At 46.4% G+C, this 25,009-nt stretch overlaps 1 protein-coding gene across 1 annotated transcript in view; it reads left to right on the top strand.

Annotated features, from left to right (window-relative positions):
* The window catches only part of LOC140185039 (uncharacterized), a 113,136-nt gene extending 90,897 nt beyond the window's left edge, over positions 1-22,239 (top strand). Inside the window, exons 10-15 of the mRNA XM_072238260.1 lie at positions 4,859-5,214; positions 9,002-9,130; positions 14,168-14,381; positions 15,914-16,030; positions 18,246-18,395; positions 20,365-22,239. Coding sequence (XP_072094361.1) covers positions 4,859-5,214; positions 9,002-9,130; positions 14,168-14,381; positions 15,914-16,030; positions 18,246-18,395; positions 20,365-22,239 — 2,841 coding nt within the window. The remainder of the gene's footprint in view (positions 1-4,858; positions 5,215-9,001; positions 9,131-14,167; positions 14,382-15,913; positions 16,031-18,245; positions 18,396-20,364) is intronic.
* Positions 22,240-25,009: the final 2,770 nt, after the last annotated feature.

The following is a 25,009-nucleotide window of genomic DNA, read 5'->3' as shown; positions in this document are numbered from 1 at the left end:
GTTCTTATTTATCTTTGTAAACCTTACAGATTGAAATGTGACCAAGATACTTTCATTAAAAAAGTCAATGTCGGTATTGATGGAAGTGTTTATTGCTTTTGTTGTATTTGGTAACTATTGAGCTCTGTTTGGCAGGTTTTTTTGAGCCTTGAACTAAATTTTGTGAAAAGTTTTCCTTATTTCGCACTACTTCCTATTTTCTATGCCTGTTGATATTCCAGATACGTGAGTATCAAGTCCCAATGAAGGGTCTTGCCCATAATGTTGATTCCCATTCATAGATGCTGCCTGACATGCTGAGCTCCTCCAGCGCTTTGTGTGTAGTTCTCTAGATTTCTAGCATCTGCAGGTCCACTTGTCTCCCAGATGCTTATATGTTTCTTGAAAGAACAAGCTAGCAGTGGGGTTGTGTGGCTCTGTTGGTAAAATATTAAATAAAATCATTAAAAACAGGTGGCATGGGGTTGGAAGGTGTAGAATCTGTGGATAGAATTATGGAACAGAAAATGTAAAAAAAAAATCTGTGACAGGAAATGTATATTGACATCCAAACATAGAACATAGAACACTGAAGCACATTACAGGCCCTTTGGCCCACAATGTTGTGCCGACCCTCAAACCCTGCCTCCCATAAACCCCCCCCCCACCTTAAATTCCTCCACATACCTGTCTAGAACTTCACTAGTGTATCTGCCTCCACCACTGACTCAGGCAGTGCACCAACCACTCTCTGAGTAAAAAATCTTCCTCTAATATCCCCCTTGAACTTCCCAACCCTTACCTTAAAGCCACGTCCTCTTGTATCGAGCAGTGGTGCCCTGGGGAAGAGGCACTGGCTATCCACTCTATCTATTCCTCTTATTATCTTGTACACCTCTATCATGTCTCCTCTCATCCTCCTTCTCTCCAAAGAGTAAAGCTCTAGCTCCCTTAATCTCTGATCTTAATGCATACTCTCTAAACCAGGCAGCATCCTGGTAAATCTCCTCTGTACCCCTTTCCAATGCTTCCACATCCTTCCTATAGTGAGGTGACCAGAACTGGACACAATACTCCAAGTGTGGCCTAACCAGAGTTTTATAGAGCTGCATCATTACATCACGACTCTTAAACTCTATCCCTCGACTTATGAAAGCTAACACCCCATAAGCTCTCTTAACTACTCTATCCACCTGTGAGGCAACGTTCAGGGATCTCTGAACATGTACCCCGAGATCCCTCTGCTCCTCCACACTACCAAGTATCCTGCCATTTACTTTGTACTCTGCCTTGGAGTTTGTCCTTCCAAAGTGTACCACCTCACACTTCTCCGGGTTGAACTCCATCTGCCACTCCTCAGCCCACCTCTACATCCTATCAATGTCTCTCTGCAATCTTTGACAATCCTCTACACCAACCTTTGTGTCATCTGCAGACTTGCCAACCCACCCTTCTACCCCCACATCCAGGTCATTAATAAAAGTCACGAAAAGTAGAGGTCCCAGAACAGATCCTTGTGGGACACCACTAGTCACAATCCTCCAATCTGAATGTACTCCCTCCACCACGTCATTCTGCCTTATGTAGGCAAGCCAATTCTGAATCCCCCTGGCCAAACTTCCCTGGATCCCATGCCTTCTGACTTTCTGAATAAGCCTACCATGTGGAACCTTGTCAAATGCCTTACTAAAATCCATATAGATCACGTCCACTGCACTACCCTCTTCTATATGCCTGGTCGCCTCCTGATAGAACTCTATCAGGCTTGTTAGACACAATCTGCCCTTCACAAAGCCATGCCGACTGTCCCTGATTAGACCATGATTCTCTAAATGCACATAAATCCTATCTCTAAGAATCTTTTTCAACAGCTTTCCCACCACAGACGTAAGGCTCACTGGTCTATAATTACCCGGACTATCCCTACTACCTTTTTTGAACAAGGGGACAACATTCGCCTCCTTCCAATCCTCCGGTACCATTCCCCTGGACAACGAGGACATAAAGATCCTAGCCAGAGGCTCAGCAATCTCTTCCATCGCCTGGTGGAGCAGCCTGGGGAATATTCCATCGGGTCCCGGGGACTTATACGTCCTAATGTATTTTAAGAACTGCAACACCTCCTCTCCTTTAATATCAACATGCTCCAGAACATCAACCTCACTCATATTGTCCTCTCCATTATCAAGTTCCCTCTCACTGGTAAATACCAAAGAGGAGTATTCATTGAGGACCTCACTCACTTCCAGAGCCTCCAGGCTGTGTACTACCAAATGGTAGTAAGCATGTGGGCCACAAAGTACAATGGGAGACAGAAAATGCGGGCCAAAAGGGCAATGTTACAATAGTCATGGGGGGTTGTCATCCAAGTGAACAGGAGAATTAGTGTGTTGTTGTTCTCAAGAAGAGGAATTCCTAGAATGCCTGCAATATGGTTTTTTAGAGCAGCTTGTGGTTAAGCCCACTTGGGGATCAGCTATTCTGCATTGGGTGTTGTAATGAACCAGAATTAATCAGGTCACTTAAATTCAAAGAACCCTTAGGAGCAAGTGATCTTAATGTGATCAAATTCACCCTGACATTAGAGAAGGAGAAGCTGAAGTCAGATATGGAATAAAGGGAATTAGAGAGGCATGATAGAAAAATTGGTCAAAATTGATTTCAAAAGAACACAGGCAGGGATGAAAACAGAGCAGTAATGGCTGGAAGTTCTGGAAGCAATTCGGAAAGCACAGGATATACACATCACAAAGAGAATGTAGTATTCTAAAGGTAAGGTGACAAAGCCATGACTGATAAGAGAAACAAAAGACAACATAAAAACCAAAGAGAGGGCACAGAGCAAAAACTACTAGGAAGTTAGTGGGTTGGGAAGCTTTTAGAAACCAACAGAATGCAACTAAAATAACTAAGAAGGAAAAGGTGGAATTCATAGGTGAGCTAGCCAGTAATATTAAGAGGATACCAAATTTTTCTTCAGGTACATATAGTGTAAAAGAGAGGCGGAAGTGGGAAATGATGCTGGAGAGGTAGTAATGAGGTGGGGGTGCAAGGTGATGGCAGATAAACTGAATAAGTATTGTACATCACTCTTATCTGGCTTAGACGATAGACAATAGGTACGGGAGAAGCTCGCAAGAAGGACAGCCGGAGACCTTTTCTCCCAGTGCAGAAATGGCTAATATGAGAGGGCATCATTTTCAGGTGACTGGAGAGAAGTACAGGAGGACATCATATGTAAGAATTTTTGTTAAGCAGAGTGGTGCGTGGAACACACTGCCGGGGTAGTGGTAGAGGCAGATACATTGGGGACATTAAAGGAATTTTTAGATAGGCACATGGATTTTAGAAAAGTAGAGGCCGATCTAGGAGGGAGTGTTTGGGCCGAACGACCTGTACTGTGCTGTAGTGTTCCATTAGGCTGTTTTTAGTTACTGACTTTCCAGAATCCATACTTCATTACCAGTGCCAGATTTTACTGCACATCCATCATTGCCCCAAAGAAAGTGACAGTGAATGAGTCCTGAACAACCGCACTTCTTCTGGTTCAGGATCTCCGCACTCCTGATGGGGACGGCGTTCCAGGAGTCAGACCCAGCCTCCACAATGACAGAATGGCCATATCTTTTCAATTAAAATAAAGTGCTGGCAATACCTGGCACTTCGGTCAGCCTTCTGCAGAGAAACAGAGCAAATGTGTCAGGTTAATGGCTCTTCCTTAGAACTGATGAAAGATCACTGCCATAATTAAGAATCACATCACATCTGAATCATTAACTGCTTCTTTCTCTACAGAATGCTGCATTACCACATAATCCCTTTCAGTATTTTATGCTTCTTTTTTCCCCAGATTTCCACCATTTTTTCTCCTTGGAGATGTAGTAAGTGGTACAAACCATAGGTTGGAGAATGTTGTTAAACGCTGGATGGAACTGCACAAATTTAGCCAAATACGGAATATTCAGAATTATTTCCAGTATTTGGCTTAAGGCATACGGCAGAAAGGCCGTGGGATGTCTGAAAGAAGTTCGTAGTCACTGGAGTGTACTCACATTCTCCCCTGATTATCGCCGATTTCTTAATGGAACCAGTTCTAGTCAATAAGCTTTCGTTACCAATGAAGTCCAGCCAGATGGTTAGATTAATTTATGTGGAAATAATCCATTGCCACATGCCAGCATTGTCCGAGGTGCAACCCTACCCCGTCCCTTTCGTCCAACTCTCCGGCATCCCTCTCCCCCCACCAACTCAACCACGCATCGTCCCTCACTCCCCCATTTACAACCCTCCCCTTCGTCCCACTCCCGCGCCATCGCTTCCATCCGACGTTCCGATCCACACTGCTCCCGTTTCCGGAGGCCCCCCTCCCCAGTCACCTGCCCCGGCACAAACTTCGCTTCTCCGGCGACAACGATCCCGATCGAGTTACGTCCCCCACTCCGACACCTACCGTTACGTCATTACGCTGCACTGACGTAAGACGCCAGAGCCGGGGGGCGGGGGGCGGGGGGCGGGCGGAATAGCCCGACAGGAATTCTCAGCGGAGAGGAGGAGGAGTCACACAAACAAGCTCCGCCTCTCTCATTGGGTTGGTGCAATATCAGCTATTTTACATTATCAGCCAGATTCCGAAAGAGGTTTCTCTGCAGGGGAGAAAAAGACAACATATGCCAAAGACTGAGAGGAATTGCACCAAATCTGCTTCAAAAGTTGAAGAGAAGTAGGATAAGCAGGCGTTGTGTAGACAGTCGGTCTAACTTAATGGAGTGAACACTAGCAGGATCCGAATGGGTCCAGCGAATGCAAGCATTGCTTCTCGGCCTTTTGGCTGTAATCGAGTGCGATTGGAAGCCGCAGAAGAGATTTCGCGTTGTTGCAGAGGCGGTTTGGGATTGAGCCAATTCCGGTAACGACCGCGATGTGGAGGATGGCCGCAGAGACCAGCGCATCGGCTCCTGATCCGGAAATCCCGAACACTATCAGGGTGATAGTGCGAGACCGGAACGGGGGAACCCGCTACACCAGGGTGACCTTCACCCGGAAGGTCCTGACGGACTGCTGTGGATTTACCCCCAGGGACCTTTATTGCCTACAGGACTTCCCCGGCTTCTTCGATGTCACCTTCCGGCACGCCGCAGGATGGCAGAGGCTGCTCCAGCAATTTCGAGAGAAGGGGAGCGAGGAACCGCTTTCGCTGCTGAAAGCACAACCCCTCTTTGATGTCGCCGCCACCCAGCAGGAAAAATAAAAATAAATAAACGAATTAATTAAAATAAATAATAAAAAAATAAAAATATTCGTTCTTATCAATGCAAACACGAGCGAATCTGCAAATTCCAGCAACACACATACAAAAACGCTGGTGAACGCAACAGGCCAGGCAGCATCTCTAGGAAGCTGAAGAAGTAGATGACGGGGTAAGGAGATCTCACAGAATCAGGAGACCACTCGATAGGCTGGCCTATGTAGCACCGGGGGAAGAGACTGTGGCACCTGTCGCCTTGGTGAGCTGTGTCACTGCCGTTTACACCTGGATTGGACTTCGTGCTTTGTATGAAGGGGTGGAAAATTATCACAATGAGGACATGACTAATCTTGGTGCGGGGGGCGGGGAGGAGAGTGAAATGGTCTTTCTGCAGGAGCAGTGTCTGGGTGATGGTGAGAGATAACGGGTGTTTTGGAAAGTGAGCCGTCCGATGACGGGAGTGTGTTTCGTGCCGTGTGCCTGACACCAGAGTGACATCTTCATTTGGCGGGAGATGAAGAGAGAAGACGCCGGACCGGAGTCATGATCCGACAAAGCCGGGGAGATCGAAGGAGGATCAGCGAAGGGGAAACCGTGAGCTCCAACTTGTGCACATTAGACTGTTTCATTAATATGGGCCCCTTTTGTTTTTTTCTTGCTTTTTTCTTTACTAACCCTTCAGTCAAATTCAGATTTATAAAGCTAATTCCTTTAATTGTGTATGGTGTCCAGTCTGTTATTTCGTGGTATTGATTTGTATCAGGGAAACAAATCACGCAGCATCCACCCAAACAGGGGGTCTCGGGTGAGCTCACACCTCAATCTCACACGTTTGGCGGGGCCAGAGATGGTCTTCCCCAGACTTAGGTAGCCGAACAGAACCTGGGTGTTTCACCGTCATCTCCCTGTTGCAGCGAGCTCACTCCCACTGGGATGATGGTGGTGGCATTCTCAGAGTCACATTTTTTAAAATGTCTCTGGTGCCTTTAATGTCATGGTTCCGTTTGGCTGTTCCGCTTCAACACTCCTTTCTCCCTGATTATGCCCTAATTTCAGCCATTAGATTTTCAATTGCTGCTAGTTTGCTTAATTAGGGTACCTCTGGTTTGCATCAGAGACTGTGAAATCAGTACGATGGTGTCACTATCATAGGCTGCCAGTTTGTTGGTCCATTCTCGTATAATACTTCGTTCTCTTGTGCGATTAGAACCGTTAGTTCTAAGTTCAGCTCTAGTTTTCAGATAGTCCCTGTAGATCCCGTTTCCTTGTCAAGATTCCTCCGGTTTGGTGTTCTACGTTCACGTCTACGCCAGCATCCCCAACTCAGTCGGCGTGCCGATGTCCCGCACTTGGGTTCTCCTCAGTCGCCCCGGGCAACATTTAATTCAATCCAGGCACGTCATCTGCGCAAGGAGCTGCAAAGGATGGGTGTAGATAAATTCACTATCTCCTGGATTACTGCCTTCCTGACTGATAGACCCCAATTTGTACCGCTGGGTGGTTCTGTGCCTGAGGTGGAGGTGAGTGACACCGGAGCCCCACAAGGGACTGTCCTTTCTCCGTTTCTGTTCACACTGACACCTCAGACTTTCAGTGCAACTCTGAGTCTGGCCACTTGCAGAAGTTCTCTGATGACTCTGCGGTAGTTGGTGTATCAGAGATGGACAGGAGTTGGAGCACAGAGGACTGGTGGACAGGTTTGTGGAATAGTGAGGGAGGAATCACCTGCTCCTGAATGTGGCCAAAACCAGGGAAAAGGTGATTGATTTTAGGAGGAAGAGGAGAGTGACGAGGCCTGTATACGTTCTGGGAGAAGACGTTGCGGTGGTGGAGGAGTACAGCATTGGGGTTTCACCTCGGCAACAGATATGATTGGAAAAGCAACAACAAAGCTGTTTACAAGAAGGGGATGAGCAGGCTCCATTTTCTAAGGAAGCTGAGATCCTTGAATGTGTGAGGCAGGATATTGGAGATTTTTTACCAGTCTGTTGTAGCGAGTGCAGTCTTCTTTGCGGATTTATGTTGGGGGAGCAGCATCGGTGCTGGTGATGCAAAACGACAAAATAAACTCATCAAAAAGGCTGGAACCGTCCTTGGCCACAACCGGGGCTCTTTCGAGTTAGTTGTGGGGAGGAGGACACGAAACAAATGGTCATCCATTACGGACAATCGGGCACATTCTGTCCACGACATACTGCATCGGCAGCGGAGCACCCTTTCAAACAGACTCACTCAGCGCCGCTGTCACAAGGATCATTACAGAAGATCTTTCCCATCAAATATAATAACCATATACAACAGTTCATCTGCTAATCTGCCACCACAGCTCTAAACTGCGAATTAAATTTGCGACGACATTACATTGATTGGCCTAACATCAAACAATAATGAGGTGGCCTACAAGGAAGAAGTCATCTCTCTGACACAGTGGTGTCAAGAAAACAACCTCTCCCTCAATGTCAAAAAATCAAGGGAGCTGGCTGTGAATTACAGGAGGAAGGGAGACGAGTAACCCCTATTGACATCAATGGATCTGGGGTTGGAAGGTAAACAGCTTTAAGTTCCTCGGGATCCGTATCACCGAGGACCCCATGTGGTCTGTACACAGAAGCTGTGCGGTGAAAAAGGCACAACAGCGCCTCTTTGACCTCAGATGGTTGAGGAAATTTGGTGTCGGCCCCCAAATCCTTAGAACTGTCTACAGGGGCACAACTAAGAGCATCCTGACTGGCTGCATCAATGCCTGGTATGGGAACTGTACCTCCCTTAATCGAAGAATTCTGCAGAGAGTGGTGCGCGCAGCCCAGCGCATCTGGAGTTGTGAACTTCCCACGATTCAGGGAATTTACAAAGACAGGTGTGTAGATCACCGGGCACCCGAGTCTCCACAATCACAATGTGTTCCAGCTGCTACCATCGGGGCAACGCATCCCCAGCACAAAAGCCAGGACCAACGGGCTCCGGGACAGCTTCTTCCGCCAGGAATCAGACTGCTTAACTCACGCTGATTTGAGTGTATTTCTATGTTACATTGACTGTTCTGTTTATTATAAATTACTATGATTGCCTATTTGAGTTTACTCCACATGTATGTGAAAGATGTAAGAAATAAAGTCCATTAAATACATCTTTCTGCGACAGAAAGTTCAGTAGTCTCTGCAAAATTGTTTCATACGTTATAATTGCACATTGGTACCGTATTATTCTGTATATAATTATTCTCAACTTTACTTTTAGTAAAGTCTGCACACTGCTAAGTGTGATTTTAAATTTAGCTGCTGTGACAAAAGAATTTCCCACTCGGGATCAATGAAGTATTTATTATTATTCTCCAGCCCTGTATCTCTTTCACCAGTGAACTTCACACCTCTTGACTTTAGTCCCCCCCCGCCCCACACACACATTCTGACTCCCTCCCTTCCTTTCCAGTCCTGAAGAAGGGTGTCGGTGTGAAACGCCGACTGTTCACCCCTCTCCACGTTGCTGCCGCCCCCCTGAGTTCCTCCAGCATTTTCCGTGTGTCGCTTTGCATTTCCGCATCTGCAGATGTCTCCTGTTTAAAAAAACGCGCATGCGTGGTCGCCGCGCTCAGACCCGAATACCGCGCATGCGCTGACTGGACGAGCGGCTCACAACGAATGGACGCAGGTAAGAGCACGCTCCGGGCGGGCTGTCAATCACCGGCGTCTGAAACGCGACCGAAGGACAATTACTGTGATTTCCAGCCACACTGGTACTGCACCCCACGACAGTCCTGGTCCTTTCCCCCTCTCTCAGCCCCACGATCCGTACCCAGGCCCCAGGGAACTTTCGACTCGGCGCCTCCGCCGCCAGTTTGGCGGCGCATGCGCATTCCTGCATCTTTCGATGGCTGATGGAGAGGTTTCTCATCGTGAGGGCTTCTGGGTAAAGAGGCAGCCATAGGCGACAGTTGTCCCCTACAGTCGAAGGAAATGCGAGTGGATATATCTCCCAAACACTGCCGAGCTCCAGCTATGTAAATCCGAGAATTATGAACTCGGAACAAAAATATAGTTCCCAGTTAATCCCGGTTGAAGAGTTTACCTTCCAGTCAGTGGGAATGTCAATTAGTGCTGTATGGAAATGAAACCTTCCGTCAGATTTAGTTCTCGCTGGATAAATAACGATATAAAACATCTTTGCCTCGATGACGAGTGATTTGGGGCTTTCACATCACAAAAGTGCTGCACTCCAATAAGAATAACCACTGCCCTCCACTTTATATTCATTGGCATTGCCATCGATGTGATCATCACTGTCAATCAGCTGGTGGGAGTCCATAGGACCATAAGACAAAGGAGAAGAAGTCGGCCATTCGGCCCATCGAGTCTGCTCCTCCATTTTATCATGAGCTGAGCCATTCTCCCATTTAGTCCCACTCCCCCGCCTTCTCACCATAACCTTTGATGCCCTGGCTACTGAGATACCTATCAATCTCTGCCTTGACTTGGCCTCCACTGCCGCCCGTGGCAACAAATTCCATAGGTTCACCACCCTCTGACTAAAAAAAAATTCTTCGCATTTCTGTTCCGAATGGGCGCCCTTCAATCTTTAAGTGATGCCGTCTTGTACTAAACTCCCCCATCATGGGAAACAACTTTGCCACATCCACTCTGTCCATGCCTTTCAACATTCGAAATGTTTCTATGAGGTCGCCCCTCATTCTTTAAACTCCAAGGAATACAGTCCAAGAGCGGACAACTTTACCAATTTCAATACAAGTTGGGGGTACTCAACTTGAGATATACCCCAGGATATTGTGGGAAGTGAGGGAGGAAATTGCTAAGCCTCTGGCGATGATCTTTGCATATCAATAGGGAGAGGAAAAGTACCAGAGGATTAAAAGACACTGTTCCCTTTTCAAGAAAGGGAGTAGAGATAAACCAGGAAATTACAGACCAGTGGTTCTTACTTCAGTGGAGGGCAAGTTGTTGGAGAAGCTCCTGAGAGGCAGGATTTATGAGCATTTGGAGAAGCTTCCTTTCTAACTCCTGGAAATCTCTTTTCAGGACCTCCTCCTTTGTCCTGTCTATGTCACTGGTACCAACATATACCAAGACAACTGGCTGCTCACCCTCCCCCTTCAGAATATTCAGCACCCGATCCGAGACATCCCGTCCTCTGGCACCTGGGAGGCAACACACCCTGCGGGTATCTCTGTCAGGCTCACAGAATCTCCTGTCTGTTCCCCTGACTATGGAATCCCCTATGACTACCGCATTCCTCTTCTCCTTCCTTCTCTCCTGCACAACAGCGCCAGGCTCAGTGCCAGAGACCCGGTCACCGTGGGCATCCCCCGTCAGGTCATCCCCCTCAACAGCATCCAGAACAAGATTTTGTTGCTGAGGGGGGCAGCCACAGGGGTGCTCTCCACTATCCGTGCATTTCCCTTCCCTCTCTTGACAGTGACCCAGTTTTCTGACCCCTGTAGCCTCGGGATGACTACCTCCCTGTAGCTCCTGTCTATCACCTCTTCACTTTCCCTGATAAGCAGTAGGTCATCAAGCTGCAGCTCCAGGTCCCTAACACGGTCTCTGAGGAGCTGCATCTCGGTGCACCTGGTGCAGATGTGGCCATCAGGGAGGCTGGAGGTCTCCCAGGATTCCCACATCTGACACCCTGAACAAAGCACTAACCCTGCAGGCATGCTATCTAATTCTACAGGAAAAATAAGTCAACTCACCCACTTACCTCGCCAAACAGATGAACTTTTTAAACCGTTAGCTGTGAGAGCCCTGCTGTTCCTGTCTGTCCAGGCCGATTCGCGAAGGGGGGGGGGGAGAAAAAAAAAGAGTTGGTGTTTCGCTCTTGCCTCTTCCCGTTTACCGCCGAAGCCCGTTGAAGCCAAAGCCCTACACTCTGCTCCCACTCACTCCGCTGCCCGCTGTATAGGGTGGTCTCCTTTTTAAACTTTCCGTGCCGTCCTGTTGACGTCACGCGCCTGCGCAGTCTCGTCCTCCTTGCACTCGAAGAAGTTTTTTAAAAAAACTGTCTTCCTTCAGAATTCAGCTCCCACTATGCTCTGTAGTCCCGATCCAAAAGACAGCTGTTGGCAACAACCTGCCTTTTTAAACTCTCTGCGCTGTCCTGTTGACATCACGCACCTGCGCAGTCTCGTTCTCCTTGCACTCGAAGAAGTTTTTTTTAAAAAAACTGCCTTCCTTCAGAATTCAGCTCCCACGACGCTCTGTAGTGGATGCAAGGAATTAGTAAATCTCCAGGATCATACATGTAGTAACAAGTGCTCTTTGTAGTGTTGTGGAACACGGCCAGAACTTGAAATAATACCAAAGGACAGAGACGAATTCAGCCAAGTCACAGGTTGATTGAAGTCAGAAATAGCCCATTCTCACACAGACAGGAATACAGTCAGAGAATTTGATGGTCAGTCAGAATGTCTGCTCCGTGCCTTGTTCGAAGATGAGTGCATATAGAAACATAGAAATCTACAATATATTACAGGCCCTTTGGCCCACAGTGTTGTGCCGTCCATGTAACCTATTCTAGAAACTGCCTCGGATTTCCCAACCACATTGCACTCTGTTTTCCTGAGCTCCACGTACATATCTAACAGTCTCTCAAAAGACTCCATGGTATCTGCCTCTACCATCATCGCTGGCAGTGCATTCCATGCACCTACTACTCTCTGTGTGAAAAACCTACCTCTGACATCCCCTTTAACCCTACTTCCAACACCTTAAAACTACACCAATTCAGCCCTAGGAAAAAAGTCTCTGGCTATCCACACGATCAATACCTTTCATCATCTTATACACATCTGTCAGGGCACCTCTCATCCTCCGTCGCTCCAAAGTTCACTCAACCTATTCTCATAAGGCATGTTCTCCATTCCATGCAACATCCTTGTAAATCTCCTCTGCAGTCTTTCTATGGTATCCACATCCGTCCTGTAATGAGGTAACTGAACACAAGACTCTCAGTGGGTTTAAAGAAGGTCTTATATAGCTATAACATTACCTCACCGATCGTGAACTCAGTTCCATGGTTGATGAAGGCCTTCTTAACAACATTGTCAATCAGCGCTGCAGCTTTGAGTGTAAAATTGACATGGACCACAAGATCTCGCTGATTGTCCACCTTGCCAATAGTCCCAACATAATATTGTGTTCTGTCTTCAAATTTGATGTACCGAAATAAACCACAGCACACTTATCTGGGTTGAACTCCATCTGCCAGTTCTGCATCCTATCTGCATCCTGCTGTAACCTCTGGAGAACTGTCCAGACTCTTCACAACACCCTCAACTTTTGTGTCATCAGCACCCTTCTCCTTCCTCATCAAGATCATTTATAAACATCACAAAGAGAAGGAGTCTCAGAACACATCCCTGTGGAACACCACTGGTCACTGACCTCCATGCAGGATACAAACCATCTACAACCACCTTTGGCTTCTGTGGGCAAGCCAATTCTGGATCCACAAAGCAAGGTCAACTTCGATCCTTGCCTCGTTACTTTCTGAATGAGCCTCTCATGAGGAATTTTATCAGAAGTCTTACTGAAAACCATGTACACCACATCCAATGCTCTACATTAGTGGTCGCCAACCAGTCAATCACGATCGACCGGTTGATCTTTGAGACTTTCCCAGTAGATCCTGAAAAAAAATGAAAAATAAATACACAAATACATTATCCTTGATAAACCTTCCGATGCAAAAGCAGATTTCACCCCTAGAGCGCATAAGTGAGTCGTTTTTAACCCACACTTCGTTCCATTCCCTGGTTTTTGTGTTTCTCTTTTTCCGCTGCGCAGTGCTGTGCGTCACGTGTGTGCTGACATCATGTGACTATTGCTGCTGTCTGTCAAATTCCATGGAGCGTGGGAGAGTTTCCTTTATCCTGAACATAAACGAACAAACGAGCAAACTGTCCAATGGCAAAAGAATGCAACACGTGTGGGTAAAAATGACTCCCTTCTGCAGTCATGACTTCACTGAACTTTGATCAACTTTAATCAGTTTTGACTCTATTACGCTGCTATTTATATTACGTCAGTTACGCAGAAATTTGATCAGTTGTACCACTCTTTCTTTCTTTTGAATTTTTTGCCTTTGATAGCGTGAATTCATGTTTAGCATTTCAGATAGTGTGCTAATAATTAGCATTAATTTTAGTTTTAACTGAAAAGTTAGCGCCTCTCTCTCTTTTGATTTAGCTGTTGTATTTTTTCAGCATAGCTTGTGCTGCATCAAAGTGACCAATTAGATTAGATAAGAGTGCAGACTGTCGCAAACATCAATATACGGCACTCACTGGTGATATCCTGCAAGTCGCTAGCTAGCATGGTGGAGGCTCCACGAAAGAAGGCAAAAACGTACAAATTCCATCCAGAATGGAAGAGGAATTTCTATTTACCTTGGTGAGAGACAAGTGTGTATGTATGTTGTGCCACCAAACACCAGCGCTGACTAACAGAGGGAATCTGGAGCAGCACCACAACACCAACCTCCAGAAATTTAAAGACACCTACCCCCCAAATAGAGCACTCTGTGTCAGGAAATTTGAGGAGCTGAAATCGGGGTTGAAGGCCCAGCAATCGTTTTTCACAAAACATGCTGCTCAAAGTAAGGATCGACAAGTGTTAAAGGACTTGTCACTCTGTGAATATTTTTCACTACAGTTTGATGAATCCCTGGATGTAATGCGAACAGCTCAGCTTGTTGTATTTGTCAGAATGGCTTTCCAGGATTTTACAACAAAGGATGACTTCCTGACTCTTTTGCAGTTAAAGGAGAGAACGAGAGGTGAGGATATTTACACTGAGTTTAAAAAAAATATCTCCGTGAAAATGACATCCCCATTCATAAACGGGTGGCAATTACTACTGACGGGGCCCCAGCAACACGCGGTGTGTGTGTTGGTTTTATAGCACTGTGCCGTAATGACTCTGATTTTCCCAGCTTCCTGGATTATCACTGTGTGATTCAGCAGCAGGCCTTGGCTGGGAAGGTGGTGGACTTTTCTCATGTAATGACACTGGTGGTCAAACTGATTAACTTGATTCGAGCAAAAGCGCTTCAGCACCGCTTATTCAAGGTGTTATTGGCTGAGCTGGATGCCGCTTACGGAGACATAATTCTTCATGCTGATGTTCGGTGGCTGAGTCGCGGGAAAGTGCTGCAACGATTTGTTGACTAGCTGCCTAAGATGAAGACTTTTCTGTCAACAAGAAACCAGGAGCATGAGGAACTGTCCGATGATACATGGCTACTGGATTTAAGGTTTCTGACAGACCTAATGGCTAAATTAAACGCACTTAACAATGAGCTCATGGGAAAAGACCCGACACCTTGCCCCACATGATAAGCCCAGTAAGTGTGTTTAAGGCCAAGCTCGGTGTTTGGATTTCAACTTTAAAGAACGGGAGACTGACACACTTTCCCAACTTGGAGAAAATGTTACAAGCCATCAAGGGAAAAAGTGCTTTTTGCCCTGAGCAGTACTGTGCTTACCTAGACCAACTCGCAGTCGAGTTCGATCAGTATTTTGGAGAGTTAAACGTCATGAAAGATATTGCTGCATTTATTTCAAATCCATTTCTGCTGATCGATATAGAACAGATGGTAGCCAGATTCCAGCAAGTATCTGGTGTGCCAAGTGATATTGAAATGGAAACAATTGATTTGAAAAATGCCATCAATCAAGGGACAGTGACTTCCGGGGGCTTGTCAGCAGGGAGAAGTTTCCTTATCTCACCACATGTGCACTAAAAGTCAGTGCCTACTTCGGGTCAACTTATCTGTGTGAAATTGCAGTTTCACAGATGAAAATTATTAAATCTAAGTACAGGAGCTGTCTTACTAACAGACATCTCACAGACTGTCTCAGACTGGCTGTCTGTAGTTATGACCCAAATTTCAGGGTACTAGCAGAAAATGTTCAGCCCCAGTCATCACACTGAGTGCAACAGTCAATTTTTATTCATTTATTTTTTGCATTGAAATAAAATTAAATAATGAAACTTAGAATTAGAGGTATGAAGTATTGTAATATTGAATTGAATTGAATGATCTTTATTGTCATTATACATAGGTACAATTAAAGCAACACACATCAAAGTTGCTGGTGAACACAGCAGGCCAGGCGGCATCTCTAGGAAGAGGTACAGTCAACGTTTCGGACGGAGACCCTTCGTCTCGGCCTGAAACGTCGACTGTACCTCTTCCTAGAGATGCTACCTGGCCTGCTGCGTTCTCCATTAACTTTGATGTGTGTTGCTTGAATTTCCAGCATCTGCAGAATTCCTCGTGTAGGTACAATTAAACTCTGTTTGGCTTCCTCTCAGGCAATTAAATAAATCGGTAGATAAAAAGAAGACAGTGATATAAAAACAGTATTAAACAGATAAGTAGCAGAAAATAAGCTGCAGCAGCACCAGAATATCACAGTAATGCACAAAGTGCTGTTAGTGCAAGTATTTGAGTCCTTGTGTGTGCACGTGTGTGCTCACAGTTTCAGTCATTGTTCTGTGGAGTGGTGTGATGGAGGCCACAGCTCTGGGATAGAAGCTGTTCTTCGGTCTATTTGTTCTGGCTTTTAGTGTCCTGAACCTTTTGCTGGACGACAGTGGGTCACACAGGGAGTGGCCGGGGTGTGTGGTGTCTCTGGTTATGCTGATTGCTTTCCTCCTGAGTCTGCTGGAATAGATGGTGTCCAGTCCTGGGTGCTCCCTCCTGACAATTCGCTGGGCCGCCTTCACCACGCGATGCAGGTCTTGTCGCTCAGCGGCCGTGCAGCTGACATACCAGACGGTGGCGCTGCTGGTCAGGACGGTTTCAATTGTGCTTCTGGAGAAGTTCAGCAACAGTTTCTGTGGGAGTTTGGCCTGTTTCAGCTTTCTGAGGAAAAAGCCTTTTATACAAGCAGCGAGGTGTTGGTGGTCCATGTCAGCTGTTTTGACAACATGGTTTTCCACACTTTCCACTGCCTCTCCATGTATATGGAAGGGGGTGTGTACTCTGTTCTTCGATCTCCTGAAGTGAATGGTCATCTCTTTTGTTGTAGAAGTGTGAAGGACCAGGTCGTTGTCCTTACACCACTCCGTCAGATGGTCCACCTCAAGCCTGTAGGCTGTTTCATCCTCGTCCGAAATCAGGCCAACCACTGTGGTATCGTCCACAAATTTAATTATGGAGTTGGAGGTGTAGATGGGAGTTCAGTCATGTGTGAAGAGTGTGTAGAGCATACGGCTCAGCACACAGCCCTGCGGGGTGCCTATTTTTATGATGAGGGTGTTGGAGGTGTGCTGGCCGATTCTGACTTGCTGTGGTCGGTCTGTGAGAAAGTCCATGACCCATGAGCACAGGGAGGAACCAAGGCCAAGAGTGTTCAGTTTGCTGACCAGTTTATGGGGGATGACTGTGTTAAATGCAGAACTGAAGTCCACAAATATCATCCTCACATAAGTGTTTGGTTTCTCTAAGTGAGTCAGCAATATGAAAGAAAGCCTTTGATAACGTCTAACATAGGAGATTAGTGGGCAAAATTAGGGCACATGGTATTGGGAGCAGAATACTGACATGGATTGAAAATTGGCTGGCTGACAGAAAACAAAGAGCAGCGATTAATGGTTCCCTTTTGGAATTGCAGGCGGTGACTAGTGGGGTACCGCAGGGTTCAGTGCTGGGACTGCAGCTGTTTACAATATATATTAATGATTTAGCTGAGGGAATTGAAAGTAACATTAGCAAATTTGCTGATGACACAAAGCTGGGTGGCAGTATGAAATGTGAGGAGGATGTTATGAGAATGCAGGGTGACTTGGACAGGCTGGGTGAGTGGGCAGATGCATGGCAGATGCAGTTTAATGTGGATAAATGTGAGGTTATCCACTTTGGTGGTAAGAACGGGAAGGCAGATTATTATCTAAATGGAGTCAAGTTAGGAAAAGGGGAAGTAAAATGAGATCTAGGTGTTCTTGTACATCAGTCACTGAAAGCAAGCATGCAAGTACAGCAGGCAGTGAAGAAAGCTAATGGCATGCTGGCCTTCATAACAAGGGGAATTGAGTATAAGAGAAAAGAGGTCCTTCTGCAGCTGTAGAGGGCTCTGGTGAGACCACACCTGGAGTACTCTGTGCAGTTTTACTCTCCAAATTTGAGGAAGGACATTCTTGCTATTGAGGGAGTGCAGCGTAGGTTCACAAGGTTAATTCCCGGGATGGCAGGAGTGTCAGATGTCGAAAGATTGGAGCGACTGGGCTTGTATACTCTGGAATTTAGAAGACTGAGAGGGGATCTTATTGAAACATATAAGATTATTAAGGGATTGGACACGCTGGAGGCAGGAAGCATGTTCCCGCCGATGGGTGAGTCCAGAACCAGAGGCCACAGTTTAAGAATTAGGGATAGGCCATTTAGAACGGAGTTGAGGAACAACTTTTTCACCCAGAGAGTGGTGGATATATGGAATGCTCCGCCCCAGAAGGCTGTGGAGGCCAAGTCTCTGGATGCTTTCAAGAAAGAGATGGATAGAGCTGTTAAAGATAGTGGAATCAAAGGTTACGGGGATAAGGCAGGAACTGGATACTGATTATGGATGATCAGCCATGATCACAGTGAATGATGGTGCTGGTTCGAAGGGCCGAATGGCCTACTCCTGCACCTATTGTCTATTGTCAATATGGAGGGCTGTTGTGATTGCATCCTCTGTGGAGTGGTTTGCCCGGTAGGCAATGTGGTGTTTGTCCAGATCAGGTGGGATTATAGTCTTAATGTGTGAGAGCACAAGTCTCCCAAAGCACTTCATGTCTATGGGTGTCAGCGCTACAGGGCGATAGTCGTTCAGGCACTTCACAGCTGATTTGTTGGGCACTGGGATGATGCTGGATGTTTTCAGGCATGTGGGAACAACAGCTTGTTGCAGTGAGAGGTTAAATATACTTGTAAACACCTCAGCAAACTGGTCGGCACACGCTTTCAGTACCCGGCCGGGCACTCCGTCTGGGCCAGCTGCCTGACTCGCATTCACTGTCCTCAGGCTGGATCTCACCCGATGTTGCTTAAGGACCCGTGTGGACTCATCGTCAGGTGGGTGGATGAGTGGAGCAGCCTCCTCCCTCTGGGCGAAGAACTCGTTCAGGACATCAGGCAGTGTGGCGTCGTCATCTGGCAGCAGATTATTGGTTTTGTAGTCTGTCAGCGCCTTGATGCCTTTCCACACACTGCGGGGGTTGTTGTTATCAAACTGACTTTCCATGCGCAGTTTGTATTTGTGCTTTGCATCCCTGATGCCCCTGTGGAGATTCGCCCGTGCTTCACTGTGGGCTTGTTTGTCTCCTGACCTGAAGGCAGCATCGTGCTCCCTGAGTAGTCCCTCACATCACTGTTAATCCATGGCTTCTGATTCGGAAACACCTGAACTGTGTTTTGTGTTATTCCGTTTTCTGTGCAAAACTTAATATTCTTAAAGAAAGACAGCTATGGCCTGTTTGATATGCTAGTTACAGTGTTTTCTTGGTGGAATTAATTTGACAGTTTGACAAAAGCATTTTGTGTAATTCAAACACAATTAGCCCAAATGAAAGGACTCAAATTGGAAGTACAATCTGAGCTGTTTTTTCTCTGAATGATTTAGTAGGTCGATCTTGTCTTTAAGTAAGGCCGAGGTAGGGGATCTTGGTCTTAAAAAGGTTGGCAACCACTACTCTACATTCATCAGTGTGTTTGGTTACATTCTCAAAGAATTCAATCATGTTCATAAGGCACGATCTGCCCTAGACAGAGCCATGCTGACTATCCCACATCAGATTATGCTTCTCCAAATGCTCATAAATCCTGCCTCTCAGGAGCTTCTCCAACAACTTGCCCTCCACTGAAGTAAGAACCACTGGTCTGTAACTTCCTGGCTTATCTCTACTCCCTTTCTTGAAAAGGGAACAGTGTCTTTTAATCCTCTAGTACTTTTCCTCTCCCTATTGATATGCAAAGATCATCGCCAGAGGCTCAGCAATTTCCTCTCTCACTTCCCACAGTAGCCTGGGGTATATCTCCAGTTGATACCCCCAAATTGAGTTGAAATCGGTAAAATTGTGACGCCAGAGCTCACATTCAGAGGAGATCATATAGAAACATGTGAAATTATGAAATGAATAGATAATATAGAGGCAGGAAACTAGAGGACATTGCCTCAAGATTTGGGGGAAATTGGGATGGAGGTGAGGAGGAACTGTTTTACTGGGAGAGTGGTGAATCTGTAGATTTCTCTGCCCAATGAAGGAGTGGAGGCTACCTCAGTAAATATATTTGAGAAAAGGTTGGATAGGATTTGGCACAGTAGTGGGGTTAAGGGTTATGGGGAAAAGGCAGGTCGGTGGAGATGAGTCCATGGCCAGATCGGCCATGATCTTATTCAATGGCAGATCAGGCTCAAAGGGCCAGATGGCCGACTCCTGCTCCTATTTCTTATGTTCTCACCACAGACTGAAATCTCTCCTGAAATATTGTCCTTCACCCATTGATGTCTTTTGCAAATATTTTCACAGGTTTGAAATGGCAGAACACTTGTGTACGGAAATCTCAAACACAACAACACATCAGTTTTGCTGACTCTGTCTGGATATTTAAGGAGGGACCAAATATTTTCTTTGCAACGCCAACACATCTGTTGTCGGTCCTTGGAGATGAAGAAGTATCTCATCCCAGCTGGTAATTTATTCTGTCTCTGAAATGAAGTTTTCTGTTTTTACTCTGTGAAATTCACTGGAACCAGGAGCTGAGAACACACCAGCATTTGTTCACTGGAGATCAGTTCTTCAACTGCATTGATCGTACAAGGCATTCAAACATCTGACTTTCTGAATTGCCAGAGAATTGTTCGCAGTGAGATATCATTCTTCTTCTCTCAGTGTGGGAAGAGATTCACTCACAGGCTACCCACAGACTCGCCAGTGAGTTCACAGTGTGGAGAGGCCATTCACCCGCTCTGTGTGAGGGAGGGGAACCACTCAGTCATCTAGTCTGAAGATACATCAGCAAGTTCACACCATAGTGAGATGCTCCACCTGTTCTGCAAGCGGAAGCCATTCTGTTATTGATGCTAAAGGTATATCAGAAAATTCACCAGTGACAGGACATTGACCACGCCACAGTGACACCAGCGAGTTCACACCGGGGAGAAGCCATTCGCCTGCTCTGAATGTGGGAAAGGGTTCACTCAATCATCTCAACTGAATGAACACCAGCTCGTTCACACTGAAAAGATGCCGTTCACCTGCTCAGACTGTGGGAAGGGATTCACTCAATCGTCCACACTACATAGACACCAGCGAGTTCACACTGGGGAGAGGCCATTCACCTGCTCAGACTGTGGGAAGGGATTCATTCAGTCAAATCACCTGCTACAACATCAGTTAGTTCACACTGGGGAGAGACCATTCACCTGCTCAGACTGTGGGAAGGGATTCAATCAGCGTTCTCAGCTCCTGACACACCAGCGAGTTCACACTGGGGAGAGGCCATTCATCTGCTCAGACTGTGGGAAGGGATTCACTCACTCATCTGACCTACAGAGACATCAGCGAGTTCACACTGGGGAGAAGCCGTTCATTTGCTCTGAATGTGGAAACGGATTTGCTCGGTCATCTATACTGAAGTTACATCAGCGAGTTCACACTGGGGAGAAGCCGTTCACCTGCTCAGACTGTGGAAAGGGATTCACTCACTCGTCCGACCTACAGAGACACCAGCGAGTTCACACTGGGGAGAAGCCATTCACATGCTCTGAATGTGGGAAGGGATTTGCTCGGTCATCTCGTCTCTTGAAACACCAGCAAATTCACACTGGGGAGAAATCATTCATCTGCTCTGAATGTGGGAAGGGATTCAATGATTCAGCTCACCTGAAGGTACATCAGTTTGTTCACACTGCGGAGAGACCATTCACCTGCTCAGACTGTGGGAAAGGATTCATTTGGCATTCTCAACTACTGACACACCAGTTAGATCACACTGGGGAGAAACCATTCACATGCTCTGAATGTGGGAAGGGATTCACCCATTCAGCTCAAATGAGGGAACATCAGCGAGTCCACACTGGGGAATGGCCATTCACCTGCTCTGAATGTGGGAAAGGATTCACTTGGCCATCTGAACTGATTGAACATCAGCGAGTTCATACTGGGGAGAGGCCGTTCGTTTGCTCTGAATGTGGGAAAGGATTCATTCGGCGTTCTCACCTACTGACACACCAGCGAGTTCACACTGGAGAAAAGCCATTCACATGCTCTGAATGTGGGAAGGGATTTGCTCGGTCATCTCATCTCTTGAAACACCAGCAAATTCACACTGGGGAGAAACCATTCATCTGCTCGGAATGCGGGAAGGGATTCAATGATTCAGCTCACCTGAAGGTACATCAGTTTGTTCACACTGCAGAGAGACCATTCACCTGCTCAGACTGTGGGAAAGGATTCATTTGGCATTCACATCTACTGACACACCAGTTAGATCACACTGGGGAGAAACCATTCATCTGCTCTGAATGTGGGAAGGGATTCACCCATTCAGCTCAAATGAAGGAACATCAGCGAGTCCACACTGGGGAATGGCCGTTCGCCTGCTCTGAATGTGGGAAGGGATTCACTTGGCAATCTGAACTGATTGAACATCAGCGAATTCACACTGGGGAGAAACCATTCATCTGCTCTGAATGTGGGAAGGGATTCGCCCGGTTATCTAATCTGAAGCAACATCAGAAACTTCACACTCGGGAGAGGCCATTCAAATGCTCTGAATGTGGGAAGGGTTTTGCTCGGTCATTTCAACTGAAGGTACACCAGCGAGTTCACACTGGGGAGAAACCTTTCAGCTGCTCTGAATGTGGGAAGGGATTCACTGAGTCATCCAAACTTGTGAGCCACTACCGAATTCACACTAGGGAGAAACTGTTCACCTGCTCAGACTGTGGGAAGGAATTCACTCGGTCATCTGAGTTTAAAATACATCAGCGAATTCACACTGGGGGATGCCACTGACCTGTTCTGAATGTGGGAAAGGATTCACTCAGACATCTCAATTAAGACTAGAAGATATAGGAGCAGAAGTCAGCCATTCGGCCTTTCGAGGCTGCTCCACCTTTCAATCATGGGCTGATCCGATTCTCCAGTCATCCCCACTCCCCTGCCTTCTTCCCAAACCCTTTGATGTCTTGGCTAATCAAGAACCCATCTCTCTCTGCCTTAAATGCACCGAATGACTTGGCCTCCACAGTTGCTTATGGCAATAAATTCCACAAATTTACCACCCTCTGAGTAAAGTAACTTCTCCTCATCTCTGTTCTAAATGGATGTCCTTTGATCCTGAAGTTGTGCACTCTTGTCATAGACTCCCCTACCATGGGGAATAACTTTCCCATATCTACTCTGTTCAGAGCTTTTAACATTCAGAATGTTTCAATGAGTTTCCCCCCCCCCCCCCCGACCCCCACCATTCTCCTGAACTCCAGGGAATACAGCCCAAGAGAAGACAGGTGCTTCTCGTATGGTAACCCTTTCATTCCTGGAGTCATTCTTGTGAATCTTCTCTGAACCCTCTCCAATGTCAGTATATCCATTCTAAAATAAGGAGCTCACTGCTCCCAATACTCCAAGTGTGGTCTCATGAGAGCCTTATAGAGCCTCAACATCACATCCCTGCTCTTATATTCTGTACCTCGAGAAATGAATGCCACCATTGCATTCGCCTTCTTCACCACCGACTCAGCCTGGAGGTTAACCTTTAGGGTATCCTGCACAAGGACTTCCAAGTTCCTTTCCAGCTCTGCATTTTGAATTCTCTCCCAATCTAAATAATCATCTGCCTGTTTATTTCTTTCACCAATATGCATGACCATACACTTTCCAACATTGTATTTCATTAACTACTTCTTGGCCCATTCCCTGAAACTATCTAAATCTCTCTGCCAGCACTCTGTTTCCTCAGCACTACCCGCTCCTCCACCTATCTTTGTATCGTCGGCAAATTTTTCCACAAATCCATTAATTCAACAGTCCAAGTCATTGACATACATCATAAAAAGCAGTGGTCTCAACATCGACCACAGTGGAACTCCAGTGGTAACCGGCAGCCAGCCAGAATAGGATCCCTTTATTCCCACTCTGTTTTCTGTTGATCAGCCAATGCTCCAACCATGGTAGTAAATTCCCTCTAATTCCATGAGATTTATCTTGCTAAGCAGCCTCATGTGCAGCATCTTTCAAAGGCCCCTGAAAATCCAAGTATACCACATCAACTACATCTCCTTTGTCCACCCAACTTGTAATTTCCGCAAAGAATTGCAGTAGGTTAGTAAGGCAGGATTTTCCTTTCAGGAAACCACGCAGGCTTTGGCCTATCTTGTCATGTGCCTCCCAGTACTCCGTAATCTCATCCATAACAATCGATTCCAGCAACTTCCCAACCACTGAAGTCAGGCTTTCAGGTCTGTAGTTTCTTTTCTGCTGCCTCCCACCCTTCTTAAATAGCGGAGTAACATTTGTAATTTTCCAGTCATCAGGTACTATGCCAGAATCTATCGATTCTTGAAAGATCTTTAGTAATCCCTACGAAATCTCTCCAGCTATTTCCTTCAGAACCCGAAGGTGCATTCCATCAGGTCCAGGAGATTTATCCACCCTCAGACCTTTAACCTTTCTGAGCACCTTCTCAGTTGTAACTTTCACTGCATGTGCTTCACTTTCCTGACGCTCTTGAATGTCCGATATTCAGTACTGCAGATGTCTTCCACCGTGAAGAATCATGCAAAATACGCATTCAGTTCCTCTGCCATCTCTGTGTCTCCCATCACAATATCTCCCGTGTCATTTTCTATTGGTCGTATATCTATTCTCAACTCTCTTTTACCCAGTGGCAGCCATCCTTTAGCCAAGTCTCAGATTTGGCCACAACGTCATATTGCCAATCTAGCTGAATTTCAAGACCATCCACTTTATTTCTTATGCTGCGAGCATTCAAATACAGCACTGTGTGGTGCACCCTCTCCAAACCTGTCATGCTACGTTTTGGAGGACAGGAACCCCCGAACTTGCCGGAAAGTCTGAGGAATGGAAATGAAACTTAACTGAGAAGATGCTGGGACATGAAAATGCATTTTGGACCGATGAGGCTGATGTTTGTTACTCCAGGATTACTTACAAAACTGTTGGAGCGACCAAGGATACCCCTTTCTGAGAGAGGTCTCGCCGGTCATCCAGTATTGAATGAACTCCGCACGTATACACAGGGGAGAAACTGTACAACTGCTCAGACTGCGGGAAGGAATTCACTCAGTCATCTCAACTGAATGAACGTCAGCGAGTTCACACTGGGTAGAAGCCGTTCATCTGTTCCAACTGGGAATGAATTCACACTTTCAACTCGCCTGACTACACACCAGACTGTTTTCAGCAGTGAGAGGACGTTGACCTGCTCAGACTGTGGGAAGGCATTCACACACTCATCCACACTGCAGAGACAGTGGCGGGTTCACACTGTGGTGAGGGTGGTCACCTGCTCTGAATGTGGGATGGGTTTCAATCAGTCATTCATCCTTGTGTCACCCTGCCGGGCTTTGACGCATTGTTAATCGGAGAGATCAGAAGCTTGAGAGGACGGAATTCACTCAAGTTCGCCAGCTGAGCATTAAAGGCAGTGGTTTCAGGGCAGGTTATTTTTGAGCTTTCACCAGGGGCCAATCAACAGTCAGGCAGCAGCAAATGGAGTGACCGATGCTGGACTGGGCAGAGTTGGAGTGGAGACTTTGAGGCT

This window comes from Mobula birostris, chromosome 20 (genome assembly GCF_030028105.1).
Source record: "Mobula birostris isolate sMobBir1 chromosome 20, sMobBir1.hap1, whole genome shotgun sequence".
Lineage (NCBI taxonomy): Eukaryota > Metazoa > Chordata > Chondrichthyes > Myliobatiformes > Myliobatidae > Mobula > Mobula birostris.
Note: the sequence above shows the minus strand (reverse complement) of the source record. Positions and strands in the feature narration are given on the sequence as shown.